At 45.1% G+C, this 16,921-nt stretch overlaps 1 protein-coding gene, 1 long non-coding RNA gene and 1 pseudogene across 2 annotated transcripts; all 3 read left to right on the forward strand.

Annotated features, from left to right (window-relative positions):
- Positions 1-6,490: 6,490 nt before the first annotated feature.
- Positions 6,491-8,081, forward strand: LOC123056591 (mitogen-activated protein kinase kinase kinase ANP1-like). Its single transcript, XM_044479940.1, has 7 exons — positions 6,491-6,517; positions 6,932-6,997; positions 7,089-7,199; positions 7,278-7,358; positions 7,453-7,530; positions 7,730-7,773; positions 8,069-8,081. Exons 1-7 carry the CDS (start codon positions 6,491-6,493, stop codon positions 8,079-8,081), a joined length of 420 nt encoding a protein of 139 aa, XP_044335875.1.
- A 401-nt stretch (positions 8,082-8,482) lies between these two features.
- Positions 8,483-9,429, forward strand: LOC123057516 (uncharacterized). Its single transcript, XR_006426878.1, has 4 exons — positions 8,483-8,772; positions 8,852-8,901; positions 8,996-9,187; positions 9,279-9,429. It is a non-coding gene; the product is annotated as an uncharacterized lncRNA (long non-coding RNA).
- Positions 9,430-16,384: 6,955 nt separating this feature from the next.
- Positions 16,385-16,495, forward strand: LOC123063870 (uncharacterized; annotated as a pseudogene).
- Positions 16,496-16,921: the final 426 nt, after the last annotated feature.

Genomic DNA, 16,921 nt, shown 5'->3' on the forward strand with positions numbered 1-16,921 from the left:
TCACCCCTGGGCGCTTCTCCCTTGGACACTACAGCAAACGCATCCTGCTTGATTCCCGCCACGGCCGCGTCCTGGTCTTAGACTTGCAGCATAAAGAAGTCGTCGTTTGTAATCCTATCACAAACAAACATCACCGTGTGCCCATTCCGCCCGAGTACAACGGACGCTTCTTTAACACGGCAGTGCTTTGTGCTGCTAGTGACCAGGGCCATGTGCACGGCGGCTGTCACTTATGCCCCTTCAAGGTGGTCTTGGTGTCCTATAGAGAGAATAAGCACCCCTATGCATGCGTTTACTCCTCGGAGACTGCCACATGGGGCAATGTCATCTCAACAGAGGCTTCAGATGATACTGTAATTGGTCCTTGTCATAGCACCCTTATAGATAATGTCCTTTACTGGCCAGCTAAGAAAAAAGGAGATGACATAGTTGAGTTTGATTTGGGCACGCAGAACCTTAATGTTATCAAGGGGCCTCCATGTATGAATATGAATGGTTTCGACAACTTTCATATCATTGACGCAGAGGATGGCGCCGTTGGTCTTGTCGCTTTGTCTCGCCAGCTTAACCTTCAAATGTGGCGGAGGAAGGTCGATTGTCGGGGTGTTACCACATGGTTGTTGCAGAAGACTGTTTCATTGGGTGAACTTCTTAAGATCCCTTCTTGGACTATGAGAAGGATTGAACCGCTCAAAGTGGTGGGTTATGATGAGGATACTGATGTAATCTTTATAGAGAGTCACGATGGTGTGTATATGGTTCAGCCAAAGTCAATGCAAGCCAGGAAACTTAATGGAATCAGCTCTACATATTACTGCTATACTTTAGCGAGTCTCTGTGTACTAGGTGATTGATCATCCTTGGTCTTTATATATATCTTAGAATGAACACAGCCTATTTTATGTTCTGTACATGAACTTAGCAAGCAATTTCCTTGTAAACAATTTTTATTTTCTCAATTTTTATGCACAGAAATAAATTCCCTTTCTTGCCTTGAAATCTATTTATTTAAAAAAGAATACCCAATATCATATTTGTTCCTAGTGTTTCTTGTTTTGGCATAGTATTGGCTGGTTGACATGATGATAATTGAATTCGTTACATGAGGAAATGTATAGGTCCATTTTTCTTACAAGCTAAATTCTCCATTATGAGGTAGCTAAGTATATTCCTTCTATGAATATGCCTTGCATGCTACAACAGACGTGGTTTTGTTTTACCTATTGCTAGTATCGAGACTGACTTATCCATTTGTCTTCTCTTATCTATAGAAATAAGTTATATAAATGAATTATCTTGCTCAACATATATTTGTCAGCTCATTTTTTGAACTGTTTCATGTTGCCTTCTCATATCCATTTATCTTTATTGTGTGATTGTTGTTAATTGTCGGAGTTCTTATGCTTCTAGGCACAACCATTGCCAGTGGAACCAATGGAGTTGAAATATTAGGATGACTGTGTGGTTTGATGTGCTAATGTGCAGAAATAGTTCAAGTGGTAAGATCTTGTAAAGATACTTTAAGATAGTATGTGAGATTGGTACTGTTTGATGTTGACTTTGGATAATATGTATGGCTGCCAATATATATGGGTAGTATGCACTCTCAATCTAGTGCCCATTTGGCTATAGGGATTTGCACTGCACATGCTAATAACATGGACAAACAGTTAAAATGAAGGTGATGCCAAGTAAAAAATGACTTTATGTTGGATCATAAGTGAATTATGCAGATCTTCCACATGTTGTATGCCCATAGTTCTCCCTTATTTTGGACGTTTCACATTCTATAAGTTCAAAGAAATGTATTAGTAGCTCATTTTGTGATTACAAACATCAATCTCATCATTCAACTCTCCCCGCTGGCAAATTCATGTGAAAATGTTGAAGGGTTTATTTTGTTGTAATCGTATATAGCAAAAAAAATATGATATAGCTCTTGGTTTTTTGAGGCTGTATGATATAACTCTTCTTTATGCTACGTTATTGAGCTGACCATGGGTTTGTGCACGTCTTGTTCATACACTATGTTTTTTTTAGAAAAGGAGGAAGCCTCCCGGCCTCTGCATCTGGGCCATGCATACGGCCACTTTATTAATTATTCTCATAAGATCTTACAAAGTCATACAACAGCAAGACTAAAGCCACCGTCTAAGCAACAACTGTCGCTACATCTATCCAATTGATGAAGGGGCGCAGATAGTCTGGGCCTAATACCAAACAGACATCGCAGCCAAACCTAAACATCTAAGACATGAGGTCCCAACCAGGACGCCTGCCGGGTATGGGGTACCTCCAGTCCGGCGCACTCCTCAACCAGGACGCCTGCCGGGTATGAGGCCACCGCAGCCGTCTGCCACCAATCCATCTTCAGAGCTGTACTGTTGCATGTACCGTGCCAGGTCTCTCTGCCATCGACGCCACCACGACGCCCGACAGCGTCGTCCTCCTGCGCGAGTCCATCCTCCCACAGCGAACTCCGAATCTGCACTGCACCACGCCGTCAAGATCCTTCTCCATCAGTGTGTAGGATGAATCACCGCTCCACGAAAGAATCCGTCCTCTAGTCCCTCGATCACATGTGTACCTCCAAGAATGACGCCCCCAAGGAAGGAACGACACCAGAGCGTCGCCATCATCCGATCATCCGATACAGGGTTTCCTCCGGAGGTAGCAGAGAGTGGCCTTGAACTTCTCCACGACGATGCCTTCAAGAAGGGAACGACGCAGATAGCGCCGCCAGCGCCGGCCTTAGCAGACGCCGAAGGCAAGTTTTCACCCAGATCCGTTCGAAGGGATCCAACTCTCGTGCACGGGCCGTCGTCACCACCAGCACCACCAGGCAGAATCCTAGAGCACCGGTAGATCAGCGAGCCGCCAGCACCACCGCATCCAGATCGCCGGCCACGCCGGGCCGCCGCCATCCCCCGCGCCGTCCGGGTCAGTGACGGAGCCGCCGACCGCGCATAGGGACCGCCGCCGCCTGCACACGCCAAAGCGTCGCCGAAAGCCCAGCGCCCGCCACCGCTTGCCGAGGGCTGCCGTCGCGCACAACCAGCCAGCCGACCACCTCCGGTGGAGGAGGAGGCCACCACCGCCACACTCGGGGCCGGAGACCCCGGCTTCCTCGTGCTGCGGGACTAGCCCAGGAACCCGCAAACTGATGTTGGAGATGTTGAGATGCAGCCGGTGCAACAACCTGGGTGGCTGCCCGTCTGAACGACCTAGATCGGGCGCGTCCACCGCCGCCGCCACACGCTGCCCTTGACTGTCCGCCATCGCAGTTGCAGATCCTGGCCGCCGCGTCCCCGCGACACTGCCGTTGAACGGATGGTGCGGAACACCGCCGCCTCGATCCGATCTATGGCCGAGGAGATCCACCGCTGCTGCCACGCCACACGGGCTTTGCCCGGCGACGCCTCCGGCAGCGGCGGCGGGAGGGAGGAGCTTGGTCTGGAGGACGCCTCGAGCCGGCCGGCGGGGGCTGCTCCGGTGCGACCCGGCGTGGCCGCACGGGAGCAGGGTCGGGCCTTTGAATTGTAGTCTAGCCAAGTATGTTACATAGGTGTATCTTTATCGATATTGGGTTCCGACAAAGTAATGCTTTTTGTTTTGCCCAGGTGAAGGGCTGCAGTTGTCTGTTTGTTTTGCCCAGGTGAAGGGCTGCAGTTGTCAGTTTGTCTCATACATGTGGTCGGCAGTGTTTATATGTTATCTGGAAAAACTTACTATGCCTTAGTCTAGCCAAGTATGTAATGTACCAAGATGCTTTTGAACCTATCTGGGGAATTTCAGCTTGATTATCCTAGTATTATTTCAAGGGCGGGTGCTAGGCGCCGGCGCGCCGGCCCAAATTTGGGCCGGTCGCCGCACAACTGAAGGATCTTCCCATTAACCGCGGTTGGATTGAAGCGGTATTCGTTCTTCGTCCAGCTCTCACGCGTACAGGAGGAAAAGAAGGAAAAAAGTCAACCAAATAGCACATCTCACGCGAGGGGAAATAACGGACGGCGACGACTGCCAACCCTGTCACAGCACTGCTCAAAGAGGAAAAGCATCCACATGATTGTTGTTGCGCCGTCTCTATTTGCCCCTTCCTCCTCAGAGGTTGCAACCTCGTTGGCTGGTCGCCGGCCTTCAACTCCGGCCGTCGCCGATTGCGATATCCATCGTCATCTGGTTCCAGCTCCCGCCGCGGATGGTTCCAACAAGCCGTGGTGTCAGACGTAGCACGCCGCAGGACCACCGTGCCGTCGTCGCAGCACCACCGCGCCGCCGGTGCAGCTCTCAGAGGCACCACTCGCACCCCGTTGAAGCTTTTTTTCTCGCGTCGGTTGAAATTTTTTCCCACGCTGGTCGAAGCTTTTTTCCACCGTTCACGTTCGCTGCACAAGGTTGCACGAATGATGGCCACCGATCATCACCATTGAACATATAAAGCCTTCTAGAGTGGTAGTCACGACGAAGGTGGCCACGTCGCCTTTAATTCGCCATGAACAGTACTTATGCCACCGCCTGTTATTTCGTGCCCCGCCAAGGGCATTTTCGTCATTTCGTCCACGTCGCCTTTAATTCGCTATGAACAGTACTCATGCCACCGCCTGTTATTTTCGTGCCCCGCCAAGGGTATTTTCGTCATTTCGTCCAGGCGTATAAAAGGCAGCCTCCCCATGGAGAAGACCTAGCCGCCGCCTCCCGTCCCACTCGCCTCCTCCTCGTCGCCCTCCTCCCTCTCTCTCGCTAACCCCTCTCTCTCCCCATTGCGCCGGCCAGTTCCGGCCAGCTCCGGCCCGCGCGTCTGCCCCGCGACCCCCGCCTCCTCTCCTGCCGCCGCCGCCGCCGGAGAAACTCGCTTCCGCGCCCACAAGCCTCGGATTCGGCGGGATCCGGGACGAGGAGGGGTGGATGAGACGGGGGAGGAGGAGGAGGAGAGAGTGGGGGCGTCTGGGGAGGAATATCCCCGCCGCCTCCTCCGCTCCTGCCTCCACAAGTCGAGGGGGATGGGGCTGCTCGGGCTCAGCCTGTGGGATGTCGACCGGACCGGCAGCGATGGAGGAGAAGGGCCGGGCAGGTGCGTGCAGGCGGGAGAAGCTGGGGGCGCTTGTCGGTTGGGGAGATGGCGACCACCTGAGCTTCTCCGATTGACCTAGACAGGGCCACGACGGCATAAGCAAGGGGTGGGGGCGAGCAACCCTCTGAAGCCACGCATGTCTACAGGTAGCAGTCGTGCCCCTCCTCCTCACCTTTGCTTCTTCCCTCCTCCTCTGTGATGCCCATCTGCGTCCTTGATTTTCCAGTTTTCTGATAATCTAATTTTGATTCTCATATTCTGGTTACTTGTGGAGAGTGGAAGAAGAATTTTGAGAATGAGATTGATAAAGATGAACAAATTGAACTCTCTCTCTCTTAAATACAGTCACGCTTGATGTTTGATTTTTGTGTGTAAGAGAGCATATGACATGATTTTGTATTTCTATTACCCACTGACAAAAGCTAAATTTGTAAACGAAGGTTTCAAAAGTGTTTATTTTAATCTTGTGGTCTGACAGAGCAGTACATGATGTTGGTCATGCGAACAGAGGATGTTCTTCATGCCTCTGTATGAGCTAGCTGTCATAATTGTACATCCACCCTCCGTTTTCCCATTTAGGCCTGTTTATCCGCGAATTAGGTTTCGAAGAAAAAAACCGATTTAGAAAATTAGTAATCAGCCATTACCATTCATTTTGTCAGAAAACATAGGTGTTTTAAATGTCTGCACGCCGCATACAATAGAATTTATAATAGATAGTGTTTTTTAACTTCTCATTATAGCCTCAAGTCGGCTAAGAAAAGTGATTATGCATGTCTTACAAACAAATTGACATTAGTCTTGTGGGTACAAGATACGCCCTACCATAGATATTACCTGCTATCATATGCAGTAGAGTTACTAAACTCTGAGCTCCTGGATAGTATAAACGGATGCTTGATTGGTACATCAATTTTGTATGAGCAAATTTTGTCCTGTGTACTCATTCTAAACAGACCAAATTCAGGAATCTAACGATGCTTTACAGTTAATCCACTCAAATTAAATACAGTGAAATCAAACAATTTAATAGCTTGGCTGTTTGTTTCCAGGAAGTAACGGTCAAGGAAGAAGAGTTAGATGTTGCTGAAGATGTCGATGGTAAACATATGTCTTGGTTTTGATATTATACACGTTGTCACGCTAACTTTTGAACCCTTGTTAATTGTCACATATGTACAGACCAGCCGCTTTGTCACAAGCATGGCAGCCTGCTCAACTATCTCCACTACCTGCATACAGCTGTTTCAGAACAGCGCCAATCAACCCAGGTTTATGTTTCCTTTCCAAGGGCGTTCGAATATAATTACCATCCATTGATTACAGATGTTACCAGTACTGAGTGTGTGCCTTATTAGTTTGTTCTTTATTACAGAGTTCGGTTGTAGAAGAACGAAAGGAAGCACACATCAGGAAGTCATGCTCTTTCCAAGAACAACAACAAAAGTAAGTGATGATTCATGTTTATCTCTGATATGGTTGTTTTCCCCCATAATAAAGTATATGGGAATCTGGGCTTGCATATTAATATAGCTTCAGATGCTTTGTTTTGGGAAGTTGATTCATGTTTATCTCTGATATGGTTGTTTTCCCCCATAATAAAGTATATGGGAATCTGGGCTTGCATATTAATATAGCTTCAGATGCTTTGTTTTGGGAAGTTGATAGAAATCAGTGGTTGTGCTTAAGCTTCCGTTCTTTATTTACCTTCTAGGAATAAATTCAAATGATTAGTATATGCATAGCAGTGTAATGCAAGTGATAGACGAGTAGCACTTCTCCGACCGATTTGGTTACCAATTTAGTTGTTGAGGCTTTCCTTCATGTGAGGTGATTTGTGGCTTTTGTTTCTACGATTAGGCACATATAAGAGAACTTGAGGAAGAAGTGAAGCTCCTCAAGAACCTTTCGCACCCCAATATTGTGGTTAGTAGATGAAAGATCGATTACATTTTAGATACTCTATACTTGACTGCTAGACTGCAGTTGTTTGATCTACTTCCTGTGATTTGTGAAGAGGTACCTCGGGACTGTCCGTGAGGAAGACACACTGAATATCCTGCTGGAGTTTGTTCCTGGAGGGTCTATCCAGTCGCTTCTTGGAAAACTTGGTTCATTCCCGAAGGCAGTAAGTAACCATCAATCATGCGGTTTTCTGTGATTTGACTCACAGAAGAGAAACTGATTCGTTGCGTATTTTGATCAGGTCATTGGGAAGTATACTAGGCAGATTTTGCAAGGGTTGGAATATCTGCATAGCAATGCAATAATACATAGAGACATTAAGGTAAAAACTCTGAAGCCTGAATATACTAGAATCTTTGTGTCATTGACTGTTTGGTTGTTCTAATTATCTTGGTGATCATGGGATTGCTTTGCAGGGTGCAAACATTCTTGTTGATAACAAAGGCTGCATTAAGCTTGCCGATTTTGGGGCATCTAAGGAAGTTGCCAAGTTGGTAAGATTGATGTTCAATATGCCGTTAAGGTCGAGTATAATAGCTTGGAAGAAATAAAACCTTCATGTGCTTGTCAAGTGATCAAAACAATAATTTACAACAGAATAGCAAATGCTAAACCTTTCCTGTCTAATTATGACATCAGATTATGGATTCTTATTTATTGCTCTTGACTACCTGTGTGCATGAAACATGAAAGTGTGAGTTTGGTTCCAAGCAGGCTTGTGGTAAAGTTCTCTGCAGGTATTTGCATTATAGTTCCTGCATAATCTCTTGGTAATGAAGCGTTGTCCGGGGCGCTATCTGGCATACCATCTCTTTCTAATGAATTTATGTGTTAGTTGCTGCCTTCTTTCATTAGATAGTTCGAATAATAATACAAACGTATGGATTTTTGTAAACTGGTATATGATTCAATGTTATATATTTTGTAAACTGGTATATGGTTACCAGAGTCACCTTCCATAATTTTTTAAAGGAAGAGTGAACGCAGTCCTGAACTTGCACTAATATATTGTGATGCTCCTACTTTTTGCAGAACAATGCAGTAATGATAAGAACTAGAATTAGACTGCATTGCATATATGTATAGGTTACCACTTCTATGCTCTAATTATTTTCCATGTAAAAGCCAATTCACATGTCAAAATATGCTTTGAAGATCGGTTTCTTACAATTTGTAATAGTGAAACTCTTGCTTCTTTGCTCATAATAGAAAATACACCAATTTTTTTATCACCTTAACTTGTCGATGGCATACCATCCTATCACAAACCCTCAATAATGTCTAAGTCTTTTTTTACCAGCTCTGAGATATTACATAGTGATGTCCCACAATTAAGATTATTACTGTGAAAAAGAACTAACCTCATGTACTTTGGTACAGCCTTCACATAAGAAGCTGTACACTAGAGGGAAGAACATGATGTGTGTGTGTGTGTGTGTGTTGGTGTGTGTTTGTGGGGGGGGGGGGGGGTAAAACCCCTGGGAATGCATTCTTCACTTGAACAGATTCAATAATTTATCCCAACACTCTCTTTGTATTTTTGTCTTTGAGGGAATCTAAGATTTGATGTAAATCAGTTTTCCCTTTCATTTCTTCGTAAGAATTATTTTCTGTACTATAATTATTTAATGTGGTGTATCTCTTCTAATAATCTTAGCCGACCTGGTTTACTTGTTTTGATACGATTGTTCCATGGAATCCCAGGGTCTGATGAAGCAAGGTGCAGGACACCTCAGGTACCCTGATCCGACCTCACCACACTCCTTGAGCCGGCCCCTCACGATTCTTACAATGTTATTCCTTCTCTTTCTCTAGAACCGCCTATGTTTGTGACAGTGCACTGGGGCTCAAGCGACAATGAGCAGGTTGGTGCTTTGAGTGTTTTGCCTTATGATGTTCCGCTTGTTCTTGTTTCTTAATTTTTAGTCAGCTTACTTTGGTAAGCTCCTTTTATGGCAGGTGGGAGGATCGTTCAGCTGACCAAGTGCAGTATGACGGTGATCTCTGAACAGTTGCAAGGAGGGTAATAACATGTTAGCTCCTCTTAATATCTTGGTTGATGCCATCTGTTAGATTTAGCCCACCGAGTCCCTATTTTGCATTTACTTTGCTTCTCTAAAGTTCTCTTCGTGCTGCAAGGAAGACACGAGGGTTAGTTGCATTCCTGCTGCCTTGCTTGAGATGAATCCATTTGGTTCTTTTGCCTTTCAATTCTGTAACACACCATCGTATCTATTGGTAGGTGTCATTCTGCTTCTCCTTGCATGTCTATTTGTGCGCTTGGGTTGCAGATCAGGTTACTGACACATGGGATCGTACAGTTATTCTATTACTCAGGGCCCACCCTGGTGGTCATTATATCTCTGGGGTAAGCAAGCTGAGCAGGTTATGCAAGCTACTGTGTAAAATGTGCATGCATCGCTGCCTAAAAAAGGGTCCAGACAGCAACGACAAGTGCTTACTATGCTCCATTAAAGCAGCTAAGAAGATAATTTAGTTTGGGTGAATTTATTAATTTATTAGTTAGCTTGAAGAAGAAAAATATTTCAGAACAGTGTGGTCATAGAGTTATGTTCAGTTTGGTGCTTTGGGTCATTCTGGATAAGTGATTGGGTAGCGGTTGTTGTTTACTCGCAAGGGATGGATTGGTGCAAGTGAGTTTATGAAAGCCTACTGGAACTGTTTGTGGAAGTAGTTGTATGAACATGTTGTGTGCAACTGAACTGATCTGATTGCTTATCTTTGGAAATCTTCACCTGATGTGTTGTGCATTGGTCTGCATTATATTGCTCTTGTATTTTTATTTCTCTTTTATGATAGTTTAAGGTGAAAACAGAGTATTGATAATTGTGACATGGACTACAGTCTTTTCCTAAGTTTTTAGGTGTGATGGTGGTGGTGTGACCACAGATTTATATGTCTGGATTAAGTTGATAGGCCTGCTGTGTTTCAGGCGTGGTGTTCTTCCTTCAATAAATTGGCAGATGCTTGCTTCTGTTAATTAAAGCTTCAGTCTTAGGAGGTACTGCCCTGTGCTTGAATGCAGTTGTCTTTGTTTAGACAGCAGCCGAGCCCAGTCAACAATTATTATTAGTAGTTACGAGATAAGGCAGAGGAGGCATATAGGGCCAGCCATCGTATATGCAATGCATGAAAGTCGCTTTGATTCCATTCAAGTAACGAATAAATAGTAGTTGCTAATTCTATTCATAGTGATTACAACCATAGGTAAAGATATGCTTCTAACTTTCATATGCATGCTTCCCAGTGTACATACGTGTGAGTTCATCTTCGCCCTAGATGCATGTGGCTTCTCTCTTTTGGTGCAGTTTACAAATAGAATGCTAAGGCAAGTTTAATTTCTAATGTGCATGTAAATCCTTGAGATTTTTGGTTTTATGAAGATCCAATAAACAAAGAGTTGAATGATATGAAATGGGAAATAGACAGAAGAGTGAAAATTATGTGGCTGCAGTGCTGATGAATTTTAGGATCTGAAGCTACTGCTTATGGATACCAATATTACATTAGCATTGGTATTTAGATCTGCTTGTTTTTACCTCTTTGCCTATAAGCTCTATAGGGAAACATTTATTCTCTGTTTGGACTTTGATTTCTGAATTTGGTTCCTTGCTGAAGAAATAGCTGAAGCTTTGCTTTCTTAAAAAAAGTAAAGCTTTGCTGCTGCACACTATTTTCTTGCCTTTCCTTGAAGATGATTATACAGATTAGTTGCCAGCTTTATCTCTCTACGATTTGTGCCTCGGTTGCCAGGTTATCTCATATGAAGCCATGAACTGAACCTAACATTAACTAGAAATATAAACCATTGTATATGAAGATACTATCTGAGTACGTACTTGCATGTTCTTTAGATCTACTACATATGATTTATTACGTATAAATATGCCATGTAAGTATCTACTTTCAGATCATTATTGCTCGCACATAAAATGGTTCCAGTATCTGGTTTGATTTTGTTTTTATGTGTGCACAGATCCTGTCATGGAGATGGTTGACATTACGGACAAGTTCATACTCATGTTCATTAAGCTGTAGCTCCCACCACCAGTTTTTCTGCTGCAAAGTTGGACAGAGGTTTGCACTTACAATCAAGTTCCGTACCAGCATGCGGCATCGGTGACAACATGATGCCGAAGCAATGGCACTATCGCGGATTTTTGGTATATATCTATTTCCATAGAAGATGCATATATGTTGCAGCGGCTCGAGTTATCAGATGCATGGAGACTGCGTGGCAAGGCTCTCAAGGACTATAATTACAACGAACTGAAACAAACAAAGGAAAGAGGACCATATCTAATTGGTTTGTTAAGAGAGAAAGAAAAGGAGATCAAAGAACATAATTCAAAGATCAGAGAGCTTAGCAAAGGCTTTGCAGACTATATGTATCAAGTCAAAAACACTTTTGACGGGATTTATCGCATAGCTAAAGACGGTGTATGCTCAACCAGTTCTACAAACGGCAATGACCTTGGCAAAACTGCTGCTTTGTTTGAACACAACAAATTTGTCGATGTGCAGAATGAACTTGCTCATCTTGACCAATTGATGACTCTATGCAGCTGATTTGAAACACATGGTTTTATCTGTTTTAAAGAGAGTGTACTTCCATAGCCTATGTATCTTTGAAAAATGCGGATGCTACCCGCTACAACAGCCTGATTTAAATGACCAGCGATAAATGCAACGATTTTAGTGCCAATTATTCATGCGCCTCTCTTGTCCCGTTAATGAACTTTGAACTATACACTACCCATCTATATATCTATGTATTTGTTACTATAGCGATGGCACAGGTAAATTAAACCATCTGTTGAGTTCTCCACTCCATGCTATGTTAGATCCATGTGATATATCTATGCTAACTGCGTTCGCTCCTTGTTGTTTAACGCAAATATTTTCTTTTGTGGCCAATATAGATAAGAAATTCCCATTTATATTGCTCTTGTATATGATCGTTAATTAATATACACTATTTGTAATACAATCCACATTCCATTAACTTCCATCTACATCTCCTACTTACTCTCTACTATACTTGGCCATCCATCGGGCCGGGCCAGGCTTCGGGCCGGGCCAATCAAAGCCCGACACAAAAAACCCAAGCCCGAGCTCGGCCTGGCCCGGCTGTTGGGCCCGAGCCTGGCCCATCGCGCTAAAAGCCCGTCGGGCACAGGCCGGGCCTCTTCCTTAAACGGCGAAAACAACGGGCCTGGGCCCACCCCGGCCAGTGCTTCGGGCTCAAAACCTAGGACTGAGCCCAGCCCGTGGACAAGGTCAGCCCGGGCCGGGTCGGGCTTTTTCAGCCCGGGTCGGGTCAGGCCGACTGGGCCGGGCTGCCAATGGCCAGGACTACTCACTACCATCATCACTTCTAATTCGCTTCTTGCGCCATTGGCGCAACCAGGTCATCTAGTTAAGATAAATGTAGCAAAAAAACTCACTGGTGGTAGCAAAAGACAACGACATTTGCAGCCAAAATCATCATCGTTGCTGTCCCGGGTACATCTCTGGCATGAATTGATGTAGCAAATTTCCTCGTCAGTTGTAGCAAAATCCAATGATAGTTGTAGCAAATATCGTTGTCCCAGTCATCCGCACAAACGCCGACCACCAATCATCACCATTAAAATGGATGTAGCAAATAAACACGCTGGTCGTAGCAAAAGACAACGACAATTGCAGCAAAAATCGTCGTCATCGCCTTCCCGGGTCACATCTCTACCATGAATTGATGTAGCAAATTTCCTCGTTGGTTGTAGCAAAATCCGACGACAGTTGTAGCAAAATTGTTGTCCCTATCATCGCGGGTCGTAGCTCCACCATGAGTCCATACAGCAAAAATCGTCACTACTTCCAGCACGCCGCGACGTTGGTTCGAGCATGCAATCACCGTGGTCATAGCCTGTAGCACCCCTGCCGACCCACGAGCTCGCAACTCCATGATGGTGTGTGCATGGCAATGATTGCCACGGTCGCATGACAACCGACAAAAACGGATGCAGCTTCGTCTGGCTGCGGTTGTAGCTCTTTTTCCCAGCCCACAGCTTGAGCGGTTGGTGAAAATAGAGCTGACCAAGAAAATGTGGTGGGCCAAGGCCACGTGATGGGCCAAGAAAGAGAAAACCAATATGCAAACGTGGATCGGGAGATGCGTGAGAGGTGGATCGCTACGCGATCGAGCGGCGCACGTGGGACCGGCCGAAGCTTCGGCCGGCGCACCGTTTGTAAACGTTTCCCTATTTCAAGTTGTATTTCATCATGTCTTGCCTTTTCTACATGTGTGTGCTTGGCGGCTCTTCTCTTGATCCCGGAGAGTATCTGCGGCAAGTATTTGTACGTTTGGGTGTGCTCAGCTTTGGGATGTTGCTCTAGACTTGTATTCGTACATTTGTATGTTTTAGTTCAAGGCATTAATTAGTTGTATCATGACCGGTTATATAGCTTAATGGTCTTCCGATGATGACTAAGTCCCCAACGTGAGAGTTTGTGCTCGGCTATGCTCATCTAATAACTTTGTTTTGTTTCATCAACCCGAGATGCTTCACATGATTTGTCTGAAGAATCCGTCGCTCGTGACAATCAGATTTATCCATCCTGGTCCTAGTCCTGGTTTTGTGACCCAAAATTCACCGCTTGTATGTCTAATAGATGAACTACATCCGAGGCACACATAGACATATTGGTTCTGAATCTTCCTGAAAGACAATGCTTGTACCAAATATTACTTTCAGACATATTTCTAAGCCAGATAATGGCACATCCCTTATTTATTTACTAGCAGATATGCCTGTGCATTACAACAGGAGAAAAAAATAATATGCATTTAAAGTTAGTGAGGATTATATGTGCACGAAAATAAAGATAGTGAGGATTATATGTGCAAGAGAAACCCTGTGTGCACGCAAAAGGGAACATTCAGCTTTCCGGTTTCGCCCGCTGTGAAGTAATCAATCCGCTATTTTTTTCATTCATTGATCAAGTACATTTAAGAGTTTTGTTACGTCATCGTACATCAGAGAAGGCACATGAATTATATAATCTACTTTTCCTTCAATTGAGGAGATTTTAAGGTCTGAAGTTTCCGAATATTATAGGAAACTTGAACCATTTTTTAATCCTGAACAGTTTTTCTAAAAATTATGTACACATTCAGAAAAACGCGAACAAATTTGAAACAAGATCATCTTTTAAAATTTATAAACATTTTTTTGGCAAAACCAACTTTTTATTAAAACAGTAACATTATTTGGATTTGTGAACATTGTTTTAGAACGGGAACATGTGTTGAAAATTCATAACATTTTTTGAAAATGTGCATCTTTTAACATTATTTTGAATTGTGAAAATTTCACTAAAACAGAATACTTTTCGAATTTGGAGCATTTATAAAATGCCATTTTATTTTTTGAAATCTTGAACAATTTTGAAAAAAAATAAAAGTTTTGAAAAAATGGGAAACTTTTTTGAAGTTCCAAATATTTTTGAAAATAGCAACAAAATTTTGGAGTTCTGAACATTTTGTATATTTAATTTTTTTATTCTAAATGTTTTTTTGAGAATTTTGAATTTATGAAATAAATTCTATAAGAAAAATAAACTTGGAATGGAAAAAAGTGATAGGGGAATCCTAAGAAGTTCATCCCCACTACTTGATTTATCTTGACATGGAACATACACACATCAGCATCCACGTCACACCTTATGCGTTCCCTCGCAAGCCCACCTCCTCAGGTCAGACCAAAAAATTTCACTGAAAGAAAAACCAAAATTTTCCTGATCATTCCCCACAGCCCACGCAAACATGATGACTTCACCGATCCATCTCCCTGAACCAATATAATCTCGAAAGGTGCCGTTGGTGTTATTTGCCGGGATGACCAAGGGCTATTCAAGGGGGCTTCAGCGGTAGTTTTTGAAGGAGTGACGGACCCGGCCACTCTCGAGGCCTATGCATGCCGAGAAGCCTTGGTTCTCGCTGAAGATCTCGGTTTACGCAAGCTTAAGATAGCTTCAGACTGTCTGACAGTCATCAATGATCTTCATGCACCCATCCAGATGGGAGGCTACTGTATGGTTTTGAAGGAGATTCAAACCCGACGTACACAGTTTCAGGCTAGTGAATTTAGCCACGAACAGCGCACATGTAATAAGGAGGCACATCACATAGCCAGATATGCGACTACTTTACATCCTGGGCGCCATCTTTGGCTGCTCGAGCCACCTGTTGGCCTTTGTATTCCTACCAACATTTCTACTTAAATAAAGGGCGCTGTTTGTCTCAAAAAAAAATATAATCTCGGTCGATTCATCTCCCTGAACCAATAAAATTCCACCCACTCCATTAAAAGCCAATCTCTAGCGGGAGCAGAACAGCACTTCCGATCTCCACCAATTCTTCTCATCTTCCCTGTATCTCCTCTATCTCCATACTGCAGCTCCACCGGCCAAGCCTTTGTTAGAATAGTTGTATAGGGATAGGTCTTGTTGTTTTAAACTTGTATTTCATCTCTATCTCTTCTTCTCTCTCCCGTAGCTTTCCTCTCGTGTCTTCTGTAACGATCGTCCCGATCGATCTCCAACAACTTGTACGCCAAGGCTTATGCCATATATATATAGATGCGGCCCGAGACAAAGGATTCAACGCTTTCCAACCTATTTTACATGGTAGTCAGAGCCTCTTCCTCATAGATCAAAGATCACATCTAGCTACCTCCCGAAAAGCGCATCAAGCCTCCTCTCTCGACCGAGAACATGTCCACCACCGCCGCCGCATCGCTGTCCGACACCTCGGGCGTGCTCACCACCACCTCGCCTTCCGCCTTCGCATCATCCTCATCCAGCACCACCGCGGGGTCTCTCGGATCGCCACCACAGGAGAAGCTCATGAGGGGAAACTTCCTCTTATGGAAGGCCATTGTGCTGCCTCAGATCAAAGGCGCTCAGATGGAACACCACCTTGACGGGAAGAGCCCGCCACCACCGGCCACCCTCACCTTTACCAAGGACGGCAAGGAGGAACAGATCTTCAACTATGCCCGATCCCTCTGGTACGCACAACAGCAGCAGCTACAAGGGTATCTGATGGGATCCCTCTCCCGCGATATCCTCGCACAGGTTGCGATGTTGCAGACGCCGGCCGAAGTCTGGAGCGCCATCCACACCATGTTTGCCGCCCAGAGCCAAGCCCAAGCCATCAACACCAGCATCGAGCTCACTAACCTAAAAAAGGTAACATGACCATGGCTGAATATCTTGGCAGGATCAAAAGTCTCATCGATGAAGTCGCGTGCACCGCCGCGGCCCTCTCCGATCCGGAAATCGTCTCCAAGATCCTCGCTGGTTTGGACATGGAGTATAATCCGGTTGTTTCCGCACTTGCTGCTCGTGTGGAACCCATCACCGTCCAGGAGCTGTACAGCCAGCTATTGAGCTTCAACGCGCGCCTCACCCTTCTTCATGGCGGCGACCTACGACAGTCCTCGGCCAACTCTGCTGCTCGTGGTCGCGGCCGTGGGCGCAGTCACCAGGGGCAGAACCGTGGCGGCGGCTGCGGACGCGGCGCTCCTCAGGGCGACGGCGCTCGCTCTGGTGGGGGCTACGGCTACAACAATGGAGGCGGCTACAACAACTCTAACAGCAGCGGCGGTAGCGGCGGCTTCAACTCCAACAATAACCGCCGTTCTGCCGCTCCACGTCCTCGTCCCTGATGCTAGCTCTGCAAGAAATCCGGCCATGAGGTCATGGATTGCTGGCACCGCTACAATGAGAATTTTGTCCCTGACGCTCGCCATGTTGCTGCTGCCATGCGTGAACAAGCAGGAGAAGGCGTCTGGTACATTGATTCTGGCGCCACCGATC

Source organism: Triticum aestivum, chromosome 3A (assembly GCF_018294505.1).
Source record: "Triticum aestivum cultivar Chinese Spring chromosome 3A, IWGSC CS RefSeq v2.1, whole genome shotgun sequence".
Taxonomy (NCBI): domain Eukaryota; kingdom Viridiplantae; phylum Streptophyta; class Magnoliopsida; order Poales; family Poaceae; genus Triticum; species Triticum aestivum.

Bases quoted from the DNA above. Each gene is read 5' to 3' on its own strand.
- LOC123056591 (XM_044479940.1), top strand. From the start codon at position 6,491: ATGCTCTTTCCAAGAACAACAACAAAA. The intron at 6,518-6,931 runs GTAAGTGATGAT...TTCTACGATTAG, and splicing joins TTCCAAGAACAACAACAAAA to GCACATATAAGAGAACTTGA. The intron at 7,359-7,452 runs GTAAAAACTCTG...ATTGCTTTGCAG, and splicing joins TAATACATAGAGACATTAAG to GGTGCAAACATTCTTGTTGA.